General features: G+C 41.1%; 1 protein-coding gene across 1 annotated transcript; it reads right to left on the bottom strand.

Moving 5' to 3' along the window:
* Window positions 1-604: 604 nt before the first annotated feature.
* cxcl14 (chemokine (C-X-C motif) ligand 14) lies at window positions 605-10,357 on the bottom strand. Its single transcript, XM_070837232.1, has 4 exons — window positions 10,010-10,357; window positions 7,962-8,067; window positions 3,918-4,031; window positions 605-2,832 (listed from the first exon to the last, which is right to left on the bottom strand). Exons 1-4 carry the CDS (start codon window positions 10,071-10,073, stop codon window positions 2,817-2,819), a joined length of 300 nt encoding a protein of 99 aa, XP_070693333.1. The 5' UTR covers window positions 10,074-10,357; the 3' UTR covers window positions 605-2,816.
* Window positions 10,358-13,957: the final 3,600 nt, after the last annotated feature.

The raw sequence follows: 13,957 nt of genomic DNA, 5'->3' as shown, positions 1-13,957 counted from the left end.
TCCAGTTCTCTACATTATGTATATAAAGGATAATTTTTCACCACTGCCTAACATTAGTTTATTATTATGCTTAACTTATACCTGACTAACTGAAATTCACAATACTGGCTTAAACATTTATTTTTCCATATTTATATACAACTTTTAATACATGTGAAACAGTTGTCATGTGTGTGCCAGTCTATAACTCAGATTTGACGCATGCAATGTACTTAAGTGTCTTGATATTGTCACTGTTTTATTGATCTTGATTTACATGCATCTCCCCGGGGAACTTTGATAGTGATTTATTTGCCTTTATTACCTCAGTATGTCTGTGAATTGGTGTCTTTCAGTGTATGCAAGCATGCAAAATAATTTACACGTGGCCAAACCATAGTTTCTGAAATCTTTACATCCATTATATCACTCTTTCTATCACTTTGCCTGATTTAAAGAGAAAAATCAGTTGGTATATACCGCCACCTGATGGACTCCTTGCCTCACTGCAGTTTTGAACGAGCTCTGTCTTCGTCTTCATTCTGTCACAGCATTGTCTTCTCTGTTTCAGCTGCAATTACACATTTTAAATAATAAAAAATAAATAAAAAATCAAATGCAAACATGAGCTGCTCTATAGACACTTTATTGCTGTGTTTATTGTTTTACACTCAATGGAATGTTTAACTGTGTGTTTGGTGGGCCAGTCCAAACACTCACCTTCCAAATATCTGTTACCAAACCAAAGATTTAAATAGCAAAAACAACTATAATGCAGTAATACAATATACATGACACTATAAAGTCTTAAGGTGAATTCTCACTAACATATAGGCTATACTGGTCCATTTACAAAATGCTTCTTTATATATATTTATATATAAGATATAAAACAAGAGTAATGCACATTCTTCAACAGGTAAAGAAAATGTGGTGTTTTTTGTATATATGCAGATATATTTGCGAGTGAATTCTGTTTGGTGGCAACAAAACAACACCCAACAGTCATATTACGAAGTGTATCCACAGCATACAAAATAAAAACATGTTTGACTGTATTGTTCAGGAGATCTACGGGAGGAGAGATGAGATTGTAAAAGAGTGACATCACCCACGTAGGAGTGTAGGAGATGCTGAAATGATCATTAGCGGTACAAATGAATTGCATGCCGCATATCTAATTGTATACTGTAATGTAATTAACCAGTGTTGTTTTGTATGCGGACAGTAAGCTGGAGCTTTCAGCCAAATTGCTGCTTTTCTAACCTGGTCTAACGCTTATATGCATAACAATAGAATAACTCAGTCCACACACAGCTCATTTTAAAGAATAAGTTGGATTATATTCTGTTCTTATCTTATTGTCAACACATCCCAAAAAAAAAAACAACAACAATGGATCAAGTAACAAGTATTGCCTGTGGATTTACGGCCCGTTATATTTTAGCCCTGTGTACTGTAGAGCTCCAAAACTACTAAAAACACATCAATGAGCCACTGTGTTGCACTGGCTGAAATGGTTCCCCTAAACATGGTCACTGTAGTTTATTTGGAATTACTCAGTAGAGTATTAAACGTATATTCATCCGCAGCTGAAAATAGTCCTAACCAAATGCACCATTTGCTCCTGTTTGAGTGCCGTTTTGTAAAACCTACAGTGCCCAGCTGTTTAAGGAAATTATTTAGCCTTTTTTTTAAGTACTCTGTGTCTTTTGAGTACCAAGAGACAGAGTAACACGGTGCTGATTTGGATATTTTCAAGGGATATTGGTTAACATGAACAAAAATCAACAGCCTTATCCTTTAAGGATGCTTTCATTTGTAGCTGAATTTCTAGTTATGTAGGCAGTTTGCATGAGATATTGCTTCAATACACATTTATTTCAATCCTTAAACCGGTGAAAATATATAACAGATAGTCCTTTGTTGATGTAAACTGCAGACAGTCTTGCTTTCTTAGTGTATTAAATATTTAATTTTTTTTTTTTTTTAATGAACTCCAATCCACAGACTGTTCTGTATGTAGCAATGGCACAAATGAACTATTCTTTAACATCTATTGAAACTACACCCTGCCAGTTAATTAGATCACATTTTTACAATATGGGTGTTGCAGAGTAGCGTGTTTGTTTGACACATATGACCGTCACGGACATGGTAAACGCACACACAGTGGTAGATCTCCTCTATCTGACTGAACAATAGCAACTTCTGTTTTATATGTAACCGCATACTCACTGCCTCTCCTCTATCCAAAGAAAAAATCCAAAGTTCGCTGAGAACCATTAGCGCTGCATTTTGACGATGACCTCTTAACCGCAGGTGACCAGATACTAAGTGTTGGCATTGTACAAATGTCCTACCTGTCAAATTGCATACAAAGTAGAGAGAATCTTAACAATGAAACACCCACATTGTATTTTTCAAAGGAAGATTTGCCCGTTTCTTTAAAATTACACATTCTTACACATTCTTCACTTTGAAAGAAGCCTAAAAGCCAAAGCAAAAGAGAAGTCCCTTTAAGTAATAACTCAACAAACCTACAACTGTTTGAACACAGATGGTGGTGTCTCGTCCACTACTTGACAAGTATAACTACAGTTGTAAAGACTGGAGTGGTGAGTGACTGTAACTAGATTGATGGCCGACTAAAACGAGCCCACCAGCCTATATACAAACTAAAGATATCTCTTAATGCGCTTGACAGATCTCAGGCAGAAGAGGGAGAAGTACAGTTTGATTGAAGATTACATCTTGTACTTCGCAAAAACAGTCCTGGTGATATTGTCGTCTTTTTCATGTCTTGCTTGATCCACGTGTGCTGGGCAGCCGTGGTTTTAGGCTTCATACACTCTGAGGAGGAAACAAGAACAGAGTTATTTTCTCGGCGACTTCAAACGTTTGCGCAGTTCTCTCGTCTGGCTGCTTTCAGACTTGAGTTTTTTCATCCGGCATCACCAGTATTTCTTTCCTTTAGTCCCTACACGAATGAAAATCAAAGGTTTCTTGTGTTCAGTTTGTTGGCCTTATAAATGGAAGCGGAGGGACAGATTTAATCACCCTGTGACCTACAGAGTCCCTGTGGAAATGTTCTTTTGTGCTCGGCAAAATACTGATTCTCTGTCTCCTCCACGGGGATTTGTCTGTGGCTGACCCTGATCTCTGACCTCCCCGTGGTGGAGGGACGGTGAGAGGAGAAACAAACAACAAAACAAATCAATAAGGCTCCACAGAGAAGCAACACTGGATGTGACCTGCGACTCAGAGTCAGTGATAACAGAGGCTGCTATAAGAGGTCCATATGTGGCGAACGTGTTAGCAGACATTTTTACACTTGCAGCAACATTAGGATTCATTGGAGTGTTTCGGGCTTTCTGATTAATGCAAACCCACTTTTCATTGTCCTTTTATCTCTGTTTTGGTCTATAAGGAATAGTTACAATGGACCACATGATGATGTTTCTCTCAGCTCTACAGAGCTTTATGGTGTCTGTCTTGGTGAGTAGCTGGTGAACGTAGTTAAGTATTCAGCAGCATCATTACAGAAAGGATCCCTACAGAGAAAGACCTGTGACAGACTTTTGGTTTAACCAGAAACAGCTGTTTTATTGCTTGGTTCAAAGCAACCAGACTCCATTGACAAAAACAGTTATTCTCACTGACCAGCAACTGTTTTTTTTTTTTATCAATGGCTTTGAAATGGCTGTTTCTGGAGCTCTCTCTGTAGAGGTCCTTTCTATAATGTTGTCAGACACTTTGAATAACAATCAGAGCCTGTGAGTGGCAAAAACAAGCTCTGGTAGTAGATTAGAGCCATTGCAGCCCGTTTTGCAGCTACTGGCTGAGTGCTGGAAGAGTCCCTAAACGTTTGTAACGTCACTTCAAGTCTAGAATATGTAAAAGATAAAGCTATAAAGTTATGCTTTAAAGTTGATCACCTGTGCTTGTCTTTCCAGATGCGGAACCATTTGACCAGATTCTTGGTGCTCTGAAGTTTGGGATGAAGACAATACTCCTGCCCTTTGAACCGAGACACATTCTCCATCGTCACGCTGAGAGGGCAAGCAAAGAAGAGACAAAAAACAAAACAGATTAAAAAAAAAAAGAGATGTTAGACAGTAAAAGAATCCAAGCCAACCTCTAAACAAGTTCTACAGCTCTGAAAATAAAACGATAACAGGCACCAATTCTCTCCGAATAACAAGGCAGCAGGACAAAACGTCAAATGTTTACGACCGAAGAATGACTCAGAGAAGCAAATCTAGAGACTGAGCAATACATATTTGACATTTGGACCCTCAGTGCAGTAATTGGCTGCAAAACAGTCTGAAGAAGTAGACAACCAAAGCATCTTCCACAGTTTGAGAGAAGGTTGAGATCAACGACAGGAGCCAACTTGCTGCAGTGAGTTTCAGTGGAGCTGAATAGAGTAAAAACACTCATTTGGGTGCATTTCAAAGCCCAATCTTAAAGCCCATCTATCATTTGAATGGAGACTGGTCAGGTTGCAGCTCATTTCACACGTCTCAAATCATAGCTGCTACTCTTACATGGTCATCAATAACATTTCCTGAGTTAAATGCCTTCACAATTCAAAAGAGCAGCTTGCACAGGGCGGCCAGTTACTTGGCAGTGGAGTAATATTATGGAGCTGCCACTGAAAAATGTGACATCCAGGCTCATTGAATCAGTTGGTCCGTCGGTAACCCTCTGCTTAAAGCAACGGTAGAGACAGTCTGCCTGCATGTGGCATATTCAGGCCAAACAAGAGAAATGTGGGAAAAACACCCACCATGCCATGGGGCCTCTCCATCCAGTGACACATTCAAAGGCTTCCCAAACCATGAATGTTAAACGAGTCTACTAGAAGAGAAAAGACTTGACTCTCAATAAATACACGGCTTTCACTGGTCATAGGGATTAGATTAAAGAGTTTTGCATCTATTTTCCTGCCCATTCAGTTGTCACTTTTGTTGAGGTGTAGTTGGGCAGCTGTACATGTTTTGTAATGGAAGAACCGAGCTTTGAGTGTGTATATGTGTGTGTTTGATGCGGAGAACATGAAAGTGCTTTTGTGTGCACGCATGCCAATGGACTCATATCTGCAAGGCTGTAATAAACATACCCTGAATGTTTGTCCAAGGCCGCTCAACAGAGACAAAATCTAACCTAATTACTGTTTAATGTGAGCTTCAGTTCCTCCTCATTATAATTCACCTGGGCAGTCGCTGGCTCTGACTGCTAATGTAGTTTACAGACAGTATCATAAGTGCAGGAGGAGGAAGCGCAGGCTGCAAGAGAAGCAGGAATGGAGTAATGGTAGTAAAGTGATTGATTATTTTCTTCTTCTGTGCCTTAATACTTCACAACATTAAGGGGTAAATATTTTCATTTGACAGCTGCAGTCACAAGTTGTTTGTGGGTTCAAATTTATCATACAACAATGTGATTATCTCATGAAATAAACTGACAAAGAGTGGATAACAGCTCGCTAAAAGGAGCTCCATCCCCACTGGAAACAACATTAAAAGGCTCCTTACATGTTCAACAACGCTGATCCCATCCTAGTGTTTTTTATAGTGTGGTAGTTTTAAATGTGATGAACACAGGGTGGAAGAAGAAAGAGTGGCAAGAAAAACACAGAAGAAGAAATGGATGAAGGGAAAAAAAAGCAAGTACACTAATAAGACAAACGAGCAATAGGAATAAAAAGAGGGTGAGGACTGATGTAAAACAGAAAGATAAAGTGTTAAAAAGACTGACTGGAAGAGAAAAATACAGAGGAAGAAAAGAAATGAGGAGAAAACAGGGGCTTGTGTGTGTGCTTAGGAGTGGTCGCTCTGAATGCCAAACTGAGCGCCATGAGCCAAACGGCCACAACAAAGGCCAGAGAGGGACTCTCGCTCGTTTCTCTCCTACTCTCTTTCTTTCTGAAGCTTTCCGGAGCCCGCTGAGGCTCATTTTTCACTGGGCACCAGCGGCTGGTGGCCCCCATCTCATGCTAATAGAGCAGCCTTAAATAATGGCTGCGCGGCGGGTACCACATTCGCACAGAAACAGGCCTGTGAGCTAGCGTCGGCCGACTCTAGTACCTCTCACAGTGTTGGTTACATTCATAAGAGAACCAGTCGCTCATGTTATACAGAGCATCGGCTCTAAAAACACCTCTAAGGCTGCGACTAAAATGTCAAAAACTCTTAAAGATTAAACCAACATCCTCAAACTGCTTGTTTTTCATGACCAACCAATCCAGAAATACTCAAGTTAAAATACAGTTTGAACCTGCAAACATTTCTGCTTGAAATCTGACATAAACATAAGGTCAGTACTGAAATGTAGGATCCATGTAATCCGCTTAGTCTAATCTTAATTTGAAAAGCTTTCCGGCCATAATCTGTACACTCTCCAGTTTATCAGCTCCATTTTTAAAAAGTGCTATTTATATGATGTTATTGTAACCCGATACACCCATGTGTGCAAACACACAGGTAGAGGAGTGGTCATGACACTGTTTTACTGTTTGTCTGTACTTAGGTGCTTTTGTCTGTGAGCTTTTATTTCTTTATCATTAGATGTTTTATATATATAAATATATATGTATATACCATCAACCTGTTAGGGACTGCTGATGAAAATGAGCCTGTGTGGCTAAATCTGGTACATGATGTTTACATGATGTCGATTAATGTGCGCGGTCTTTTCTTAAATAAAGACAAAAAACAGAATCAATCATATTTTCATGTATAATTTTAGTAAAATGTGTTAATTGTAGCATAAACACCTCAAACGAGAGGTTTAACTTTGACCATAGCTGTATCTAAACCCCGCTCTGACCCTAATCCTAACCTTAAGATCACATTAACACTGAAATATAACAGTTTATAGTGTGGTGACTTTCATTATTGTCTCTACAGGAGACAATATCATCACCTAAAAGCATTTATGCCACACGTCTCATGCACACGGTCAGCTCGTCACCGCTGTCAGCCAGGCTACACTCTCCCTGTGGTATTTTGATTTGCCAACAGGTGGCAGCAGAGTTTGAGCCGTGGGCACCAGAGCGACTCCTGGGAGGCTGACATAACATCCCCATCTGTTGTTCCTGCGAGAAGCTTTGACATGAAACTTCAAATGAATTCCACACGGAAACCACAGCTCACATTTCTCACTACGGATGAGGCTGAGAGATGAACCAGAAACAGTGTAAAAAAAAAAAAAACACACCGTACGTAGAATATATAATGTTTATTTATTTAAAGAAGTCTTGTCTGTCTGAGAGCCACGGGGCTACTTTGAGTGTGTTTGAAGCCCTCTAGAAGCAGAGGCCCACTTATCATCAGAGAGGCTCATGCTGCATATTGAACATAATAGCTTTTTGGGGTGTAAAAGTCCCTCCAAACAGAAAGAAGGAATCTTTTGGGATGATGATAATGGCACATTGCACACAACAGGATCTTAATGCATTCATTTATCCTTAAATGCTAAACACTTTATCAGACTGTCCTGTAGAAAGTGCTTGAAAGTGCTTGGAAGTTCTGGAAAGCGGTGCTTACTTTGTCCCCACCTCACCAGAGAGTAAATCATCCCTCGCTGCTGGGTGTAATTAAATCACGAGTTTATCTCCACACTGTAAATCCTCCTCAGTGCTTTAAGCGCAGACGGCAGGATGTTTTGATAATAGCTGCTCAGCTGCCAGATATTTTAATGGTGTTTAGGAGGACGGTCTTGGCCCAGTTACAGGTGTTTATCTGTGTGTCTGGCAGGTACAAATAATGTCATATTAACACTTAGAGGAAGAGAGAGAAAGAAGGGAGACGGAGATGGGCAAGAAAAGGTCGAGGGATTACTGAAAAGAAGCGTAGAAAGAGATGGGAAGGATACAGAGGAAAGGGGGAGAAAATGAAGGAGAGGAGAAGAGGCCAGGAGGGAAAGGGCAGAGATGGACAGAAAGATACAGAGCAGCAGAAAGAAGCATGACTCACAATATCATCTTCTCTTGGCAGTACGGGTGTTTGGGTTTGATCTCCAGCTTCTGGACATCCTTGTATCTGATCTTTGGTCCTTTTCTGGTGCACCTGCACTTGTAGGCTGTTGAGAAAGGAGACGCGCACACGTCAGGCCGATGCTTAACCATCACAACGAACAAGAAACAGAAACAAAACGAAGTTGTAGCACAGGGGATTTAAACATAATGGAAAGTGATCACGTGGAAACTGAATTGGGTGACGGTTGATTAAAGTCTCAGTCTCAGAATTACTTCCAGCTATGAAACTGACACAGACATTGAAGTGATACAGAAGTTAATTCACTGTGATTTGACAGCAAATTGGCTCTCAGTCAGTTCCCAGTTTATCTTTAAAGCACACACCGACAAGAAGGGATCACCATTTGCAATATTGAAGCCTGTCGAAACATCGCATGCTTTGCAAACACTGTTTCTTTCAGCCAACTCCTCAATTCATACATTTACACAGTGCAGCACAACAGAGTCAGTGCTCTAATTTAAGATTAACTCACATATAAACATGTTGAATACGACGATTACAACAAAAGTGGAGAGATCATCTCCAACAAGTGTTACTAAAATGGAAACGTGTGGGTTGAGAAACACTGGATCATTCGCATCAACATAGATTATATGCCACTTTAAGAACTATTGTTTGGTGCACATGTTGCCATTTTATCCAACGCAGCACCGACAGGGAGGCAGACCCTGTGGCTTCAACAGAAAACACACCTCTCCTGCCACTTTTAGACACACAGCCACGCTGTTTGTCTGCTGCATCTAAACATTTATTCATTTCAGTACAATGTCTTCTCGAGGTGCGGCTTTCTGCTTGTGGTGACTTTATGCTGCTGAATAAAGGAGGAGGAAATGAGTTTTGCTGGGTTGTATATCTGTGAGGGGAGGTGATGACCCGGATAGTCCAAGGTTTCCTCCATCCATCACCTGCCATCCAGCCTCACCACCAACCATTAAATCTGTCACAAGCCCCACAGCGGTGCCAGCGCCCTGCACAACAAAGGCCAGCAGCTCTGCGGAGACACTAAGGTTAATGCATCCATGTATTCTGCATACTGTGTAATGGAGTTTCAAAGGGGGTAAACAGCTCCAACACTTGTGGTCTCCTTCCTGAAGACAAGAGCCTGTTTACTCCCGTGTGAGTGACGAGAATATTAACACATTTGAACTAATCTATGCATGAAAGAAAAGAGATTTTAGACATTTAACGGACTTCAAAAAGCTGAATTTAAGGTGTTTGGTAACTTATTTGTTTTCCCCAAATCATGTGAGCACATCCGAACAATATGTGCTCCCCAAACACTTCTGCTCAGACTACATCTAAGATTTGTAGATTGCTTTTGTCCAAACTGTTGCTCTTGTTTTATGTGTTATTCACTGAAAAACTTTGGCATTTTCTTCCATCGATTTCCTCTTTTCCAATCCCCAACACCCTCCTCCTCCTCTTCCTCCTCCTCCTCCTCCTCATGGCCCCAAGGGTATTGACTTTAAATTATTTCAGCTACATATGGCGAGCTTCACTTGTCTTGCCAGAAACACAGAGTCCCAGGGTGCTGTTCGGGGTGTAAAGAGGCTTGTGGGTGCCCACTTGAGGCTCATGATGAGATCAGATTTTTTTTTTTTTTTTTTACACCAGTTGAATTAATCTCTGCGCTCCAGTTTTAAGCTGTTCTCAGTGTTTGTGAAGAAAAGTACTGAAGAGATGTTTTGTGATCAGATGCAGCAGGTGGTATATTAGTGATGCAAGCAAACATATTGGAGACACTTTGACTTGTTGTTATCCCAAAACTGTGCTGGAGATGTTTTGGCATCAACTTCTCTGGACGGGAGGAGAAGAGAGATCTGGGCTTAATTCCTGCCCTTCATGCACACATAACAAAGAAAAAACCATATATGTCTGCACCTATTGTTTGCTATTCAGCTACATCACCATGGTCTTAGCGCAAAACAACCACAATGACAAAAGTGAAGCTAAAAATGAAGCAGTGAAAAAGCATTTAAGTTTACCTTCTGCGCTCAGGAAGTATAAGGCCACCACTAACAACAGTAGCACCGCTGTGCACCGATGCATGTCTTCTCAAGTGGAAAAGAAAAGATGTTTTTCCTCAAAATCCGAGCTCTCCAAACGGCCTCGGCGAGCAAACACACACTCACAACAAAAAAAAAATCAACAAAAGTCTTCCGTGGCGCGAGTAATATCCACTTGCAGAGACTGTTGTCAGATCTGAAGGAGCGCTGAGGGTTTTCTGCCTTTTGGAGTCCCTTTGGAGCGCTGATTGTGCAACTCCGCCTGTGCGCCCTGAGCGCTTGGATGAACCTCCAATCAGTCGTTTAGCTCCCTCTCTCTCTCTCTCTCTCTCTCTCTCTCTCTCTCTTTCTGAGGGGAGGCAGGCTGCAGCTCTTATTAAAAGCAGCCCGCTGTCCTCCTCTCATTAATATGCACGGCCAGACAGCGAATCAAACACTTGTGGCCTGCGAGGGAGAAGTGGAGAACATGGAAAAGGGAGGGAGGGTAGGAAAAAAAAACAAAAAACGCATATTATTGTCCTCCAAAAACGAGGGTGCAGTGACGTGCGGTTTGGTAGACAGTGTTGGCTAGTTCATGTCAGACTCCCACTGTGACTGTTCACACTATGACTGAGAGAAAAGTTTGGTGTTCAGTGTCGAATGACTGAACTTTACCAAAACAGAACTGAACTAATATTTCTAGGAGGCTCTGTGGTGACTTTTGTGGGTCAACACATTAATATACTGTTATGCTCCATCACTGGTTGGTCCCATGGAGCAAACCACACTGCAGCATCGACCCATAATATTCCCCAAGCCTTGGGATTTATTAACACACAAAAGACAGGCACTGAAATCAAAAACCACAGACAATCAAAAGACAATGAGACTAAATTAAACCGCAGGTCCGTAAACCGGAGGCCCAATCAGGTGTGGACGACCTGAGCGGAGGGAACGCATGGGAACAGGGAACGGACAGATTTATGTGCTCCAAAAACAGAGCCAGGATCTTGAAATATGTCCTCTAATATTGATTATTGCTATATGGATTCACTTGGTGAGCACTTTTGGGTTGCCATGACTACAAAAGACCAAAACAAAACCCTTTTTTGAGCGGCTCATCATCTCAAACATATTTAGCCATATACACTCAGTGGCCAGTTTATTAGGCACCCTATTAGGAATTAACACCTCTCAGAGGACTCGAACTGGGCTTAATAAGCTTTAAAGGTGAAGATATATATGTTTACTACGTTTATTTGCCAAATGGGCAAAATCAAAGTAGGATAAAAGTCCTAAAATCTCAACTATGGTGCTGAATGAGTGTGCAGGTAACCAACAGTACCTGTTTCTGTTGCTACTTGGTAATTGTTAAGCTAACTAGCTGACTAAAAACTAATTTATTTAAAAATATAGTGTTATAGTGTGATAATACACTCTGCACTGTTCTGATATATGAAAATAATAAATAAAATAAGACAGAGGTAAAGGAGGCCGCAATCTTCCGTGGAGCTCATTATTTTCACAGGCCTCAAAGAGATTTACAGATAGTTTGAGGAAAACAGCAGAGGAACTTAAAAAATAGCAGATTTTGAAGCCAAAAGTTAGTTGAAATGCAAATATTCTCTCCTAGAAAATCAACTTTTATCTTCCAGGTAGCCTGTTTGTTCATATTTTCACAACAGGTGTGAATTCTTTTGATCAATGAAGTGACAGAACAGCAGCAGCATCGTTTAATCTCATTTTCTTTTAATATATATTAACGACTTCCACCATATTTGTTTTGTATTTTATGTTAATAAAGTCTAATTCAGGGCGACTGTCTCTATGAATGCCTTGAATAGTTCTATTCTATTGTAGGATCTGAATAAATGCATTGTATTGTATGTGAGAACGCCACCAGGCTGAACCAGTGGCCTGTAAGAGATAGCCCTGAGAAGAAGGTCTGACCCCTCCCACCCGGGACGCTCTGACCGCAGGATTAAACAGAATTCATCACTATCCTGCATCATGAGGGATTTGTGTGTGTGTGTGTGTGTGTGTGTGTTTTCACTCTGCCCTGAACGCTGCACACTGCAATCAGCTCCTGTCATCACTCAAACCAGCGGCCATGAAATGTCTGCCTGCGCCATGGGCGTGTGTGTGTGTGTGTGTGTGTGTGTGTGTACAGTTTGTTCATGTCTGCATATCCATATTTGTGATATCTTCATGAATACCCGCATGTACATTTCTTTCATGGAAAACCTTAAAGGCAAAGTAGCATTTTCCTGAAAAACAACACAGTATATTGACCCATATGAAAATAATCCCTGCCAATCATCACTGATGCCCCACTAGAAGACACCGTGCTGCCCTCTGCCTGGAGTTTCAGGATGTTTCTGGGTGTGAACCTCCCCACAGCCAGTGACCGTGTGCAGGCTGTGAGGGCGGGACTCTTAAAAAAAACATAGCGACAAAGTGCCAGATCATAAGCATGTAAGAGGAAGCTTCTGGTGCTGTTGAAAGAGATCTAAATCTTTGCCAGCCCATCCTTTGGCGCTCTGGTTTTTGATTAAATGACAGCAGGACACGATGGCAGCTATCATTTACAGGATTAAGATGTGCGTGACCCCTGCTGGACACTGACGGCTGCGTGAATCCACTTCAGGTCCTTTTTGATCTCGGGATAAAAGACATCAGTGAGCTGTCTGCTTCAGTCACCAGCCCAAGTGACTGATAATCAGTCAGACGTGTGTTGTCTTCCTCCATTAGATCACTTCAGCTTCACTGAATACTAAAGGAGAGACAGAGATTACAGAGGACTTCAGCCAAAAGGAGTCTGCCTTGAAATGATGATTAAAATGGCATCATTTGTCATTCTTAATCAGTCAGCGGTGGTGGTTTAGAGAAATGGAAACTTCTTTTATGTTCATTATATAACCACTAACCAGAGCCTCATTGAGAATATCTCATCAGTTGTATTTATTTATATGTTCTGTTATATGTACTGCAGAATAGAGAATAAAATTAGCCGACTTGTACTGAAAGTTCTAACAGATGCTACCAGGAGGCTGGAGTCAGTTTCAAAAACAAATAATCGGTAAGATTTTGGAAAGCCCTAACGCATTTGTTCCCAGCATGTCTTCTGTCTGATAAACATCAGCATGGCAGCATCGTCACTGTGAGCATGTTAGCACGCCGCCGTTAGCAACTAGCTCAAAGCAAAGCCTCACAGAGCTGCTAGCACGGCTGCAGACTCTTCGTCTTGTTTCTTTATGTTTGCATCTGAGTTTTTATTTCTACCTGAGTGACAGAGGCTGGATGGTTCGACCATTCGCCCATTATTTGTCGCTATGTATTCTATATTTAAGTAGTTTCACACAATCCAAGCTGCAAAACTTTCGAAAAAGAGACTTGCTGGCGGTTTACTGGTGATTGTGACAGTTCATGTCCGACAGCTCAGCATCCCGCCAAATGTAACGTTATCTGAGTGTTTCTCTTCCTCCGAAACACAAATATATGGTTTTATAAATTAGCTGAACAATCTGGGAACCCCCTTTCTAACTGCAGAAGTATCAATCCTTCATACAGGAGTGCTTAAGTTAGTTAAAAGTTAGATGATTCCCACTAACGAACCCCACAGGAGGCCAGCCAGAGTGGTGAGCAGTTCAGGTTTCCCTTTTCATGTTGTTTCATTCAATCAGTAAAGGAGGCTCACTTCACTTTATCTCACAAGAAAACAAACAATCAAAAACATGTATAGTTTAAAGCCGACAGATTATTTCAACACTGTGGGAGAGTTAAACATCAGAAAACCTTTTATAGAACATGTTTTGCCAGCCTGAGGCTTTTTCTGACACTGCAGAATAAAATAATTTCTCCTTTACTTGAGGAGCTGTTTTGTGAGTGCGGCTGTCAGGATACTTTGGCTACACACCTCTCGACGTCTTTCCACCCGGCTGAACGACT

The sequence above is a fragment of the Pempheris klunzingeri genome, chromosome 9 (genome assembly GCF_042242105.1).
Source record: "Pempheris klunzingeri isolate RE-2024b chromosome 9, fPemKlu1.hap1, whole genome shotgun sequence".
NCBI classification, from domain to species: Eukaryota; Metazoa; Chordata; class Actinopteri; order Acropomatiformes; family Pempheridae; genus Pempheris; species Pempheris klunzingeri.
This window is presented reverse-complemented; position numbering and strand designations above follow the sequence as displayed.

What these genes read in the sequence shown, in the direction of transcription:
- cxcl14 (XM_070837232.1), bottom strand. Translation starts at nt 10,073, where the DNA reads ATGCATCGGTGCACAGCGGTGCTACTGTTGTTAGTGGTGGCCTTATAC. An exon ending in ATACTTCCTGAGCGCAGAAG is followed by an intron (nt 8,068 to 10,009) that starts GTAAACTTAAAT and finishes CTTTCTCAACAG; the next exon opens with CCTACAAGTGCAGGTGCACC. An exon ending in TGCCAAGAGAAGATGATATT is followed by an intron (nt 4,032 to 7,961) that starts GTGAGTCATGCT and finishes TTGCCCTCTCAG; the next exon opens with CGTGACGATGGAGAATGTGT.